Below are 15,216 nucleotides of genomic sequence, written 5' to 3'. Positions count from 1 at the left end.
AGAAAACGAAAACAAACAAAAGAAAACAAATGAATGAATGAACAACAACAGCAAAGGAAAAAAAAAAAGAACATTTTAGGCTGTCCTTGGATTCTAAGAGTTATCTTAGAATTTGAGCCCCGTATGTGCAGCATTATGGAGAGCCACTGGGAGGTGGCTGTGCCTTCTTCAAGGCTTCCTCCAAATAGTTCAGCTTGACTGCTGGGAAGTAACCTGCTTGGTAAGGCAGCCATGATGGAAATGCACTGATGTCCCCTGAAGCCTCTTGTTAATATCCAGTTGGGCATAGCCTAGAGTCTCTCAGCTGCTGCTAGAGGAATCTAATCACCTAAGACCACAGTATTCTCCGCTTTTTACTTAGAAGTCCTCTAGCCCAGAACCCTGAAGAAAGTATTCAGATAAAGAAAATGCAGAAAGTGTGTTTGGAAAGTATATCCTGACCTTCAGTGTCTAATCTGGGAATAAAAGATCCCCAGAAAAACTGACACAAAGATAGGCCAAGTCACAGACAGCATGGCCATTCGTAACTGTCAACCCAGATTTGAAATCTCTCATTTTCCCTCTAAAATCTGCCTTTTTTTCCCCTACAGAGTATAGATGCCCTAGAGTTGTCATTCACACAACCTGTCAACTCTGTCCTGTGACAGTTAGATCCTGCATTTCTTTTGCTAAGGGCTTACACAGGAAGCCTGGATTCATTGGGAGATAAACAGGACAGCCTGGATGGTTTGTTCTTTGCTCATTTTAGAGAATGAAACTAATCTTTTTTTTTTTTTACTTGTGCAGAACTTTTAGGCAGGTCCAAAGAAGAAATGTAATTCATTCATTTTCTGTCACGCTGTCACGGGGGCTGGTCTGAAGCCTGTTAGAGAGGGTCTCTCACTGGCATGTTTCATTTATGCCGCTTAGCTTGCATTGTCATCTTCCTGTTTATCCCTCCCACTTCTCGATGATTTTTTTTTTTTTTAAATGAAGCATCCCTGAGCAGATTCAGTGCAACATCTACATCAAGTCGTGATTGTCATCCTTGAGGCATGAAGGAGACTACAGACCCCAGCCCCTTCTTCCAGAGCGAGCCTCATGCTAGCACACTTTGAACATTGGCCAGTTCTCAGAAGGAACAGCATGCTGAGACTGTGTGTGGTAAAAGAGAGTTTTTCTTACTGAGATTTCATGTAGTCACTGAGCCGTTCAAAGGACAGTGTTTAAAGGCTTTCTTACCATTAAAAACATGACTTGATCCTCTTTTAAGGGAAAAGTTGGCAACTGCAGCCAAAACTGGAGCTCTCTCCTCTGGATGGAAAGCGGGCTGTGCCTGTACTGGTTACCACTGTTTGGTTCTGGTTCAGTTCCTAGCTCTGTTTCCTGTCCCTTTGCTTCAAAAGGTTCACGCTGTCCCAGTGAAATGCTAGCACTAGTGGAAATGACACAATTTCAAAACCAGTACCCCCTGAGGCAAATGTGGGGAATAATCTTTTCCTACACCACCCGTGGGGCAAAGGAGAAAAAAAATTCTCAGCTACTTCATCAATTGAGCCAATGTAAATCCTCTAAGGTAAACTGGAGGCAACAAATGATTCCCTTTGCAGCCCAGCGGGCTTTACAGGCTGACAATGGGAACCAGAACAATGAAAACAAAGATTGACATGAGTTCAAAGCTCAAAGGGGAACGCCAAGAAGACACAGTAAGCATTGCCTATCACAAGCCAATCATAAAACATACATCGCATTTGGAAGCAGCTTGGTTTAGTTGAGTGCCTTCCATTACCCTGTTTTCCTAGCAATCAGAAAAGTATCTTTCCATTAGAAGGAAATATGACTCTTGGAATTAATTCTTTATACAAAGAGCTAGCAGGAGTGACATTTACACCAGAAAGAACTAGGTCCCTGTAGCAGCATAATAAGCAGTCTACAGCTGTCTTCTCAGAACCAAAGGTAATTTGGTTCAATGTAGTTAAATTAATTGAATATAACAGTGGTTGAAAAAGAGATTCATTATTTTAAAGCCTTTTGTTTCCCCCCAATGGCTTGGAATTCATCAATCATGAGGTGAGCAAAAGCCCCTGTTTTTGGAAAGGAAAGATGAACAGCATTACTGTTTGGATTATCCTACAGAGTTCTGAGGCGTCTTGGAGATGACTCTCAGCCAGGAACTTCAGGAGAACATAAGAAATTAAAGACAAAACAAAACCAAAAAACAAAACCAAAAACAAAGCTTCTATTAGTGAAACACATGGTGTGTGTGTGTGTGTGTGTGTGTGTGTGTGTGTGTGTGTGTGTGTGAGCACAAGGAGAAAGGGCAGGTTTTTATAAGCTAGGGGCCATGCCACACTTACAGTACATCATGTCTTATACATGAGTGTGTCCCCTGGCTGTTTCTTCGAAAGTGTTACTTTGGACTAGATCGGATTAAAGGCCCAGGCCTTCCAGGGACTAGAAGAACAAATGGCTCATGCTTTTCTGATGGTTAATTTCATAGGAGCATGGGTGAAGACCCTGCATAGAGCATCCTTGCATTCTGTTCTTTTAAGTGGCTAAAAAATAACCAGTATGTCCGGACAGAGGATGCCATTTACATCTGTGTAGGAAAGAATTTCGGCCTTGGGATATATATATATATATATATATATATATATATATATATATTATTTTTTCTTTTCTAATCTTTTGAATTTTTGCTCTATTTTATAATACAGCATTTTTGTCTAATATTTTGAATTTTTGCTCTATTTTATAATACAGCATTTTGAAGTTGAAAAAATTGGAGGTCCTAGGCTCTAGACTGCTTACTCTTTTTTATTGATGTGCTTTCTAACAAATTATAATGAGTATGAATTGAATGAATTACTTCTTTACTTTGTATGTTCTATTTCTTTCTGTTCTTTGGGGGGAAATGGTTAGAAAATGACTACACAAAATAGCACTGGGGCCTTGTTTTACACTTCTAGTCAAATGTTTCTAAAAACATTGATGGTGGTCATGGTTCTTAGACTGAGTTTTTCTCTTTTGCTAAAGAAATAATAAGCATCAAAGTTAAGTTTCTTTCACAATTTGAAATCTAAATCCAAATGGGGGAAAACCTAATATTTTGCATTGTAGTAAAAAAAATATTATTGTCTGGTTTACAGCCTGATTTATGGAACAGGAAAATGGCTTCAAATCCCATCCCCCCACCATGTGCTGTCTTGTCAGGGCTTTCAAGTCATTGGTAGAGGTGGAGCTTTGAGAAAGCTGCTCTATGTCACACCGATACCTTTGTAGACTTGCTTCTGAATGGGGACTATCCTGTTGTTATGTATGGGCAGAAAACTCTGGCTGGAAAAGAAAACCCTGATTATCTAACATAAAAGTAATGTATAACAGAAAGTAGTAAATCACATGAGAAAACCTGACTGAACCTCCATTGCTAGTGGGCATGGTATTTGAAGCCACAGTGCATGAATACGTAATAGTCATATATAATACTCTTCCATATTATATATTCATTACATACATGCACAGTACTTTCCAAGACAGTTACGAATTTCCACATGCATCAACTATCTAAAAACATAGAAATAGGTAAGCCTAGTAAGTGGAATTTCCTTAAATTATATTTGAACAATCAACAGGAAAAGTAACCATGTAAAGTACGGCTCTGTTCTTGTATATATCTACAATAAAATTCTATAAACGGTTGTCTCCAAAACATACCCGAATAAAATTAAAAAAGATAACACCCAGTGTCCTATATTTGTATATTTATGATCATTTCAAAAACAAACAAACAAACAAACAAAAGAGCCCCACTCAGGTGCATATTTACATTCTTCAAACTGTAGCGGTGAAAAATAATTCTATTAAGTGCAGGACATTCCTAATGTTGCAGTAGTGACATTTTCCTTAAGTCTCCATGAACACATTGCTTTTGTCTTAGCGGCGATGCATTCCGTGACTGAGAGTTCTCATCCCCTTCATTTGCAGACCGCAGCACAGTCAGGATTAAAGAGCTCCTTGTACAATGGAGGAAACAGTGTATTCACTATGTCTGGATGAGATTGCTTAAATACCTGCAGCTTCTCCCCATGCAAGTTGCAGACTGCCGTGATAGTTGGTATCTTGGCTATTAACTGCAGAACACAGAGACAGAGGGAGACAAAGAGGGAAGCTCGTTAGTGGACTCTTTTGTGAATTAGTGTCTTTGGGGGACCTGGGTAAAGGTAAATGGCTTTGGAAAAAGATGTTCAGAAAGAGAGAAGGCTCACTTTCAGCTTCCCTTGAAAAGAAAACAAAAACATTCCTCATCCCATGGTCTAAAGAAAAAAAAAAAAAAAAAAAAACAAAAACCAAGAGCAAGCAAGCAAGCAAAGAAGGAAGGAGGGCTAAGCCTCCTGGTTCATTGTTCCGAAATAAAATATGCACAGGAGGCCTTCTTGTTTAGTATATGTGACTGGGTGCTGAGCAGGCCAGCCATCTGAATAGGAATCCTGCTTCCTAACCGTGGAGGACAGTGGGACTCTGAGGCACTTTCTGTCTCAGTCTGTTCACTTGTAAAATGGGCTTGTTAAGCCTATCTTTCTCTTTGAGTTACGTGGCTAGCGTAAGGAAATCGATATGAAAGTGTTCTGAAATCTGCAGGTAGGAAATGTAGTTGTTAACTAATGATTATCCGTCATTTCCTGCAGACTCCTGGGACATGCATATTACATTGCTAAGCTTTGCAGGATGATAGTATTAGGAAAGTAAAAGAAAGCAGTATGAGGTTATGACAAAGGCGGAGGAGACTGGGGAGGAAGGGATGGGGACCAGCAGGAGAGGAGCTGGGGGGGGGTGGTTGATAGAGAAGGCAGTGGGCACGGATATGAATGGGATACATGCTATGCTAGGCGTGAAGGTGGCATAATGAAGTTTATTATTTTGTACACTGATTAAAAAAATCTGTTGGAGGTGTGATCCACGATGCTCCCTCCATAGGACTCGGAAGTCCAGCTCACCAAATTCACCTGCTCCTCCCTAATCTTTTTTTCACTACAATGCAGAAAATGAAGTGTTTCCTTAAGAAAGCCTGAGAGGTACTGGCTTCGAATGTCCTTGGGGAAGCATTTCACAAACAAGTAAAAGACTTGCATATAATCACCAGGCTTTGATTAAGTACCCTCTCCCTTCCTCCCGCTCCTCTTCCTTCTTTTTCTTTGCTAAAGATGGAACCAGACCCTTGGACATGCCAGGTGGCTGCTCTTCCATGGAGCTGTGTCTACAGCCAACATGAATATGTGTATATCAAATCATTACATTACATACAACCGTAACTACATACTAAATTGTATTTCTTTGAGTTAAAGCAGGAAAACAATGTTTGTAATAATTTAAATGATCCCCATTGTGCTGCATGCTATAAAGATCTTAGGAGATGAACATTTCTGATGTCACACATGCTTGCAACCATCCTTTAGTATCCGATTAGCTTAAGCATGTGTTCATGCGGCATTATAACTGTCGGTATTGCGATAGACTCTCCTACAGGGAATGCTCTTACTAAAGGCAAGTGTGGTGGTTTACACAGCTGTTTGAAGATGGACTGCAAAGTGATGATGACAAAACACAATTAAGCAAACCCAGGTGATGTCCTGGTCAGCTCCCCCTCTCACCAAGAAGAATGCATTTCAGCCTTTGAATTTGAACGGCAAACAGATAATTACCCTGTGGTTCTTCAAAATCAGAATTTCCCCCCTTCCACTAACTTTCCTTGTAACCACTAATTATTCTGTAAGGGTGCTATGAGAAATGTAAAACCAGCTTTAGGAGTAGAGCTGCTGACACACTAAAGGGATCTAGACACATCTTTATGATGTGAGGCTTCAAACATTCAAAGATGTTTGAGGCTTCTGGCTCTGCATCCTAGCCATCTCTGCTGCTGTCTGAAGAAAGGCTAGGAAAGAAAAAAGGTAGCTTTGTTGTCCATGTCAGACTTCAGACTGAGAATCAAGACTTTATCTTCAACAGTATGAACGACATTTCTTTCAGTCAAGACACTTTACAACAATTAACTGCATGCTTATTTAATATCAAGACACCGGAAGGCACAAAATTGTTCCGGATTTTGCCCATAGAGTACTTGCTAAGGCAATTAGAGATTAAGTTACCACACTGATTAACTCAGAGAGAAAAGCTGTGGTCAGAGTGATGGGTGGTAGCCAAGAAGTGGTAGATCCCAAGATATCCTAACTTCTTGTAACAAGCCTTCCCTAAGATTGTGACAGCAACTCTGAGCAGGGAAGAAAGAAAGAGAACTGTGCAGCCACTTGGGTAAAGAAACCTCACATACCTAGGATCGGGGGCAAAGATGCTGTGTATGTAATGTTCCGAAGGCAGCTTAGGCTGACTAAGGCAGTAATTGAGCTTAGGTTTGGGGTTGATGACGATAGAGAGGTGTGCACAGCCAGAATATGGCAGCTCTTACGGTCTATGTCCCAGGTGACCAGAACACCATTCTGAAAGACTCACTTTGAGTCTGGTGTAGAAAAGTGTCTTTTGTATATCTTTATATGTAAACAGTTTAAAAAGTGTCCACTTAACTGGAGCCCTTGGGAAATTATTGAGGTTTTCTTAACCAGCTGCCTCACACAGAAGGAAACAGCAACAATTTAGAAACACTTCTTGCACATTACAGTGCTCCCTGAAATAGCTATTGAATGCGGAGGAGCTCTGAAAACCTCCCATAATCATCGGCTGTTGGATTGATGATCCGAAATGCTGCCGAAACTTCCAGATGCAACTGTGAAATGACTGCCAATCTTTAGCGTGATAAGAATCACTGGAGGGCTTCTTCAAAGTGCAGATAACCAGGACCCTCTCCCAGGGATTCAGTTCCAGTGTGTCAGATTCCATGCTTGAAGTAAACATCCCCTGTGAACACTCATGTCATGAGCCGGTGGAATAGGCTCTGAGAAACGGTGCCTTGGAGGCTCAGATTTGTGGGGGGAAAAACTTTCAAATTTGACAAGTAAATTCTGTATTCTCTCTGAATTGGTCCTATTCCCTGAGTGTCGAGTAGGTTCTTTCAGGTGACAAAGACATTTTCATGTCTACAGAGAGAGAGCTGTATATGTTCCTTCTATTATATGATGAGGGACAAGTTGGGAGTTCTTGGTGACATACAGGCATTACATAGAGAGAATAATGGATATAGGGCTTTGGGATCAGGCTGTCTGTGCTGAGATCCTAGTACTGCCAAAATACTCAGTCTTGGCCAAGCCACTTAACTCAGCTTCCTTATGAGCCAGATGTTGTGTTAGGGTTTCTATTGCTGTGATAAAACACCACAACCAGAGGAATCTTGGGAAAGAAAGGGTTTATTCCATTTACAGCTTACTATTCCATCACTGAGGGAAGCCAGGTCAGGAACTCAAGTCAAAAACCTGGAGACAGAAGCAGACTTCTGAGCCATGGAGAAGTGCTGCTTACTGGTTTGCTCCTCATGGCTTACTCAGCCTGCTTTATGACACCATCCAAGACCACCCACTCCTTGTCAGATTGGCCCACCCACGTCAATCATCAATCAAGAAAATGTTCCACAGGCTTGGTCATAGGCCAATCTGGAGGGGACATTTTCTCAATTGAGGTTCCTTCTTCCAAAATGACTCTAGTCTGTGTCAAGCTGACATAAAAACTAGCCAGCACAGATGGTGGCTATAACATTTCCTGTTTCAGAGGGAGGCTGGGAGGATTTAATGAGTCAATACTCATGGTTTTATAGTGCTGCCTGCTGTCTGCTGACGACACACACGATGGCTATTGTATTAGTTACTTTCTAGTCATTGCAACCAAAATATGAGAGGACAACGTCACGGTCATGTGCAGGGTTTTCATTTTGGGTCCCAGTTTCAGAAGCATCAGTTTATCCTGGCACTGAGGAAGTGGTGGGATAGAGGGGATTTTATCAAGGCAGGCACCTAGCAGATTTTGTGTATGGAGGGGCGTATTACAGTGCAGCTGGCTTTCCTTTATTTTGACTGGACCATCAGCCCCTGGGCTCTTTCTTCTTTGCAGGTTCCCCTGTGATGGTTCAAATGAACGGCCCCTAAAGGGTCAGATATTTGAATGCTTATTCTCTGGTTGGTAGAACTCTTTGGGGAAGGATTAGGGGGTGTGGTCTTGTTGGAAGAGGTGTGTCACTGGGGGTCAGCTTTGTGGTTTCAAAAGCCCATGCTGGGCCCCAGCTTTTTGCCTCCAATTTTAGATATAGATGTAAACTCTCAGCTGCTGCTCCAGAGCCATGCCTGCCTGTCAGCTGCCAGACTCACTTCCTGCCATGATGGTCATGGACTCACTCTCTGAAACTGTAGGCAAGCCCCAGTCAAATACTTTATAAGTTTGCCTTGGTCCCGGTGTCTGTTAATAGCAATAGAAAAGTAACTAAGACATTCCCAGCAGATTCAGGATGGCTATTTCTCCCTCAGTTAGTCCTCTCTGGAAATGCCCTCCCAGATGTAGTGTGGTGATTCTTAATCCAATCAAGCAGACAGTGAAAGTTAAGCTGTGATGTTTCCAGCTCCACTTACCATTTCCTTCAAGGAGTGAAAGGGGGAGGCCATGCTCGTCAGTCATAGGATGCTAACAGCAGCAGAGACCCAATTTAATCTTAGGCTAAGCACCCAAGTCTGAGTCTGAGCACATTATGTGTTATTTCATAGGAAAATTAGTCATTTGCTTTTATTGGAATGAGTGTGCAAAATCACGACTATTTTTCATTTTTTTGTGGCAATAAATTTATTCATTGACTGATTATAGACTAGATCCTAGTAGCATGGTTCTTCCTGCCTTTGCTACTTCTCTTATGGGTGGATCATATGGGAAATTGAAAACACAAGAGTGAGACTGGACCCTTGATGGCTTCTCATTTGACTAGAGGTAGGGAACTGTATGTCTGTTTTTGGAAAGCGAATGTTTACTTTTGTCTCTTTCTGATAAAAATTCACTTCTCCTCAGAGCCTGGCTCATATTCACTTCTGTCTCTTGTATGGGATTTAAATCCATTTGCTATTGTTTGTCTGTAGAATGGGCTGAATAGCTAACAAACTCTGTCAGCAAATGACACTGAGAAAGCGAGAGAGCTGTGGCAAACTCTATCGTCTCAGAAGGGGCTGCCTGAGACATCCCATCAGCTGTGGGAATGGCCGTGCTGGTGTGGCATCACCTCTCTGCAGGCACGATAGGCCAGGAGGTTGTATAGAGACAGTGACAAGCACTTGGCAGCGCCCAGAAGGGCCCAGAGGAGGAAGCAGCAGGCAGTCACTTATTGCTCATTAATATTATGTACTGCAGCTGGGGACCCCCATTTCAAAGGGAGCTCAGAGCAGCCTCAGCAGCAGTTAATGATTCAACAACTTTTTAAACAGCTGGGGAGGTGATCCAGAAGCACTTGGAGATGGAGGGGGTAGTCAATTCGGAATCATCATGAAATTCCTTCACATCCAAATAATCCTCATTGCAGAACTAGACAGAAGATCTATAAAAGGGCATCTCACATTCTCTCTTTTTTTTTAATGACAAGTGTTTCTTATAAGAAGGAAGCTGTGGCTTATGTCTACAGTGGTCTACAAGAAGAGAAAGCCGCTAGCTGAGGAGAGATAACAATCCTACGCTTCTCTCCAGAGAGAGGTTTTATGAGAGAATTCACATTTTTAGAAGTGGTACATTTGATGTTGGGAAAATGGGACAAGCAGAGGGTAAAACTCGCCATCAGGAAGTTGTTCATCCTGACGTAGGAAGCCAGCAATGGTTGGATCAAAGTAGAAGAAGGAGAAGCTGGACGCATCCATTTCACCTGTCCAGGTTCAAATTTCTTTTTTGAATTTGTGTAACCAGACCTAGGCATTTAGATTAAAATAGTATTGAGCTTCAGATTCCTTTCCATGCCATAAACTCTTCCCTTCCTCTCCTCTGACTATTCATGACATCCATGTTGTGGCACGTCTTCCTTCCACATGGCCATAGGGGGTGGCATTAGAAGCAGGCCTTTGTCTCGACTGGGGCTAGGATTTGGAATCAGACTGACAGCCTCAAGGTACTTTCTAAATGCAGCCAAGACAGCAAGGAACTTAAGGAGCTCGGTGTTACTATCCCGTGAGGACCAGGAAGCAAAGCATTGGTATTCAGACAGAGAGAAAGAGACAGAGGGGGAGGGAGAGAGAGAAAGGGGGGGAGAGACAGACACACAGAGAGAAATAGAGAGACATTCAGAGGCACGCACAGAGAGAGACAGACAGCGATAAAGAGAGACAGCCAAAGGCACACAGAGAGACAGCCAGCCAGCCAGCCAGCCACACACACACAACACACACACACACACACAACACACACACACAGAGAGAGAGAGAGAGAGAGAGAGAGAGAGAGAGAGAGAGAGAGAGAGAGAGAGAGAGAAACAAATTAGATACCTCAAGATGGATAAATGTAAAGTGGAAAATCTTAAGGCTTCCCAATCCCAGCCTTTCCATGAGTGGGAACTGCTTTTTTCCCCTTAACGTTAGGTTCCATTATACCTTTCCACTGCTTCATCTCATTTCATTTTTTAGCTCAGCTAAACTTGCCTCGTATTACTTGTAACTACAGAACCACAATGAGTACACCAACCAGCAACTTAAAGAGTGAAGAGTAACCTACTGAACTCTTGTGATTTACAGATGCTTGATCTGATGGACAGTGTTTGGAATTTTGTGGTTCTGGCCTTACAGTGTGTGCTGGTTCATTGTAAGCAGCTACAATACGCGGACACAGTCTGGGCTCTTCCCTGAGTTCCCGGAAGAAGCTGCCATGCACTGTTCCCCATGCTCTCCTGGCTCCTGTATTCATAACAAATGCAGGTTGAAGTGGCAAACTCTCCCAGGAGAGAGCTGTGTTCTGTGAATATAGATTTGAAATGTAAAACGTGGGGACTCTGTTAAGGTATTTTATGTAATTCTGCCTGTTCTTGCATTATTCTACTATGTATTTACAGCTGTGTAGAAGCCTGAGGGGAGCTTTGGGGATGCCCCAGATGTGGTTACACAGGTAAGTTACATTGTGATATTCACTGAGCAATATAAGAAATTTGAAAAAAAAAACAGACATTTAAAACTGCATAACAAATCCCTCACCAAATAGAAAAGAGAGTGGTGAGACTGAGGACATAAGCCACAAGATCTGGGCAGGGCTGTTTTGTTTTGTGATAGTACTTATTTCAGGTGAACTTGACCCCTATTCACTAGTTACCCAACTAGGAAGTCTCAGATCACACTAAAATTACATGCTTGGAAAGAATACACAAACACACACACACACCACACGCCTCAACATTCCATTATTAACCAGAGTGGTCTGATGTTTCTGATCCCATGGAGAATGCAAGGAAAAACAGCATGAACGGCTTTCTAGTTTCCGTGGTTCCTGCGGTATTTATTGCGTAGACTCTATTGGGTGAATGGTTGTTTCTTCTATGTTCATTTCACAGTGGTGTTGCTGATACCTGGTCCTTATGAAAGCATAGATCATCTGAGAGTGGCCAGAAATGAGACAAGTAAGATTTTCAACACTAACATGTAAAGTAGGGTTGAGACTTGGATCTTTGGAGGGGGTGTCTATTTCTGAGTTTATCAAATGTTTAGGAGTGGGAACCCACAAACTAATTATTTAGCTGCTGGTAGTGGCTTAGGTTTGAACTCTGACTCTTTTGCTCACATACTGATCCATTCTGGGTGAGGTATATGATCACTCGAGTTTTCAATTTTCTCTTTCCAAAAGTAAGATAATAAGAGTATAACTTTGAAAACTCAAAGTCAACTTATCTGGACCTATCAGTACAGTGTTGTACACAGCAAAATCTCAGCCACTCTGAATTGTTCATTCCCTTGACCACACATGTGATTTTGATCATTGATTGCTTTTTATTGTAATCATAGCAGTGCTTCGTTTTATGCTCCATGTCATGTGATATTATATCTCATATATACATACATTGCAGATTTGATCTGTAATAAGCATTTGTGAATAAAATCACCATGACTTAGGAACACTTTTTCCACGTGAGAATTTCTTGTGCAGTGTAAAGTGGTGGCTGTGATTTGTGTGAATATGAAGGAGGCATGGCTTCCTGCAAACTTAGGGCTTCATACTGTAGTATCTCACCTGGAAGGGGAAAGTAATGCTCAGATCTCTCACCCAGGTGAGAGATTATTTTCAGACACAGAAAAGCAAATGACAGGCTGTGTGTCAGGTGGGTAGAAGATATGGATTTCTTTTATGTCTGAACTTCAGAGTCTACATCAACAACGTCCAGTAAAAACATAATAGAGAATTTGATGGTCTTGTACTTCTCATTACAACTTAGGATAAGAACACAACTGCAGACATTTCCATTTGCAGAATTGCTAGGAGGAAATAAATATATAACTAAGGCTATCTGATGATTTTAATGACCCAGGAAGCAGAAAGGAAGGACTGAATTGGGAAGCCCTGTGTCAGATGTGCCTCCAACTGTTGGCCGGACCCAGAGGGGAAGAGTGGGAAATGGACTTGAAGGCAAGACTGAGTGAGACACCCAGTTCTGGGCTTTGTCCTTGACTATGTATATACTTTCACAGCATGCTCTCTACCTTGGACTGGTCCCTCCTTCTTCTTTGCCTCTGCCCCTATGGTCAGAGTAACAAGAAGGGAAGATTTAGTGATTTATAATGAAGGAGGATGGCAGGTGAGAGATCTGAAGTGACAGCATTCTTCACAGTTCAGAATTTACTACTGATATCCTTCCATTTACTCAGCAGTCCTGCTGTCCTCAACTGGACCCTGAACCTCATAGATCCTCACCTAGGAAGCGAACCTCCTCCAATGGGTCAGGCCAATGCTTGTCACATCAGGAGCTGAAACTGCCCTGGAGAGCTGATGGAGAGGCTGACACATGCACCATCAACACTGCACGCTTTGGTTTAGAAGATCATTGCAAACAACATGGTTATGACACACAGTACCAGTTTCAATCAGCAAGATGGGGCAAAGCTATCCTCTTCTGTTCCCCATTACAATGGAAAACATCCAAGGAGTCCTTAAAATAACCACGTAAGACTGAGCAGCAGAGGGCAAAGAGAATGTCTGGAAGAACCTTTGTTTTTTTCTTTTGGACATCAAAGGATGCTATACTGAAGGGAACTTAAAGACCAGGCAATCCAGCCTACTCGTTTCCCAGACAAGAAAAGAGAAGCCCAGAAACAGATGGGCTGCCTCCTCTAGTCATATGGGGCTTAAAAATATATACGTCTATTTATTTTTTCATGAGCTTTCATGAAAGTGACCAGTGTTATCTCATTTCCTGCCTTCTCAAATTCAGGATCCTACCCAATCTAACTATTATTTATAGCATGAATAAACCTTCTACTTTCCTACCTCCATACTGTCCCATCACATGGAACACTGATCTTCCCTTTCCCCATCATCCACTTTTATCTTGTGAAAAGTTTCCATCCTTTAGTGATGATTCCAAACATATTTTTTATATAGACATTTCCCTACTGAATTAAAATTCCTCCTGTCACCCTCGATCCTATCCCAAACACAATAGCTTACATGAAGGTAAATACCTTTATGAACTAGATGAAATACTTATAAATTATGTAAGTTAGTCATTGAAATACTTCCAAGACACTGGTGACACTTTCAGCCTGTTATACAGGGAATTTGAGCCCTGTGTTTGGGGTTTTTAGCTAACACAGCTATAATAATTTATTTAAAAAATGTGACACATATTAACATGCTTATAAGGAGAGGAAAATCTATTCTCTAACATTTTTTTTGCCTCAAATATCCTTTCACATGGATAAAGCTGATTAATATAAAGACACTGAAGCTTCCTAGTTAATGGATACTGAACTTCTAAATTTTCAAATCCTCACTAAATTGAAGTTTGGCTCAAAGTATAAAGCATTGCTGCCTAAACTTTAATTTCAAGGTGTGTTGGAAGTATGTTGGAGTCCGTTCTTTCAGGATGAAGTTCACCAATGGCATGGATAATGTGCCTTTATGTTGCTATCATCTACAGCTATTCACTGTCAAGCAGGCAAGTGGTATAAACATTTTCTTTTTTCAAATTATAACCATGACTGACTGGTGCCCCATCCCATCCTATGAAGATTTAACCTAAGCCTTTGCCCTAAAATGACCATTGTTTTTTAAGAAGTGACCATGAAGGAATAAGACAAGTTTCTGTAAAGATGGGAAGAGTCTACAGTGGGGTGGAGTGGTCTTTCTCTTGGGCTTAATGAAAATTGTTCCTTTGGGACAGTTCTGTTGGAGGTGTTGGTTTTCCTTGGATCTTAAATGCTCTCCAGGGATGCATATATTAAATGTCTGTTCACAAGCTTATGGCATTGTTGGGAGGTGGTGAGACCTTTAACAAATGTGGCATAGAGAAAGAAAGTTAGGTAACTGGGGACATGGCATTCTGGGGAATATTGGGAGTTTTCTCTATTCTTGACTTGTTCTTTGCATCTGGCTACCATTAGGTGAGCAACCTTGTTCCACTATGTGCTCCTACAATGGTATACTGTCTCTCCAGAGGCCAGAAAATTACAGTGAAATGACCATGTACTGACACCTCTGAAGCCATGAGTCAAAACAAACCATCCCTTCTTATAAGTTGTTACTATCAGGCCTTTTGTCATACAGACAGCAAGCTGATTTGCACACCATCCTAAACACTGATAGAACCCATGTCCTCAAAATGTTAAGGCAATAAGAAGCTATATGGATCCACTCCTGCTTCCTGGTACTTGACAATGGATCTGAAACTCAGACAAATGAAGTTGTGTATCTGAATCCATTGGGGACAAGTGAGAATCTCTTCTTCATTGTATTTTTGTCTTTCCACATCAGTAAGTAGCATCTCATTCATGCGATGGCTATTATAAAGAATGGTCCAATCAAGAACCCAGCATTTACACATGAGCTCTGGAAGTTAATGCTCCATCATCTGGCTCTAGGTAATGTTGCACAAGAAATAACCTTCTCCTAGAGTTTTCCCAGGATCCAATCTTCTAAAAATATCTCTTAATTAAAAAGAATAGAATTAAGTGTTTTTCTTTCACTAATGCTGAAGAAAGCAGGTTTAAGCTGATCTTTAAATCAATGTTGTAATTGTTTTCTTGCCACCAAGTATATTACATTTGCCAATTTTAAAAGTTCAAATCATGACCAAGAGGCCAGTATGGA

At 41.4% G+C, this 15,216-nt stretch overlaps 1 protein-coding gene across 1 annotated transcript in view; it reads right to left on the bottom strand.

Moving 5' to 3' along the window:
• Window positions 1-953: 953 nt before the first annotated feature.
• Rorb (RAR related orphan receptor B) overlaps window positions 954-15,216 on the bottom strand; it is a 182,597-nt gene continuing 168,334 nt past the window's right edge. The window contains exon 10 of the mRNA XM_027406548.2: window positions 954-4,109. Coding sequence (XP_027262349.1) covers window positions 3,954-4,109 — 156 coding nt within the window. The 3' untranslated portion in view covers window positions 954-3,953. The remainder of the gene's footprint in view (window positions 4,110-15,216) is intronic.

The sequence above is a fragment of the Cricetulus griseus genome, chromosome 3 (genome assembly GCF_003668045.3).
Source record: "Cricetulus griseus strain 17A/GY chromosome 3, alternate assembly CriGri-PICRH-1.0, whole genome shotgun sequence".
Classification (NCBI taxonomy): domain Eukaryota; kingdom Metazoa; phylum Chordata; class Mammalia; order Rodentia; family Cricetidae; genus Cricetulus; species Cricetulus griseus.
The sequence above is the reverse complement of the archived record's forward strand: the minus strand, read 5'-3'. Positions and strand labels throughout refer to the sequence as shown.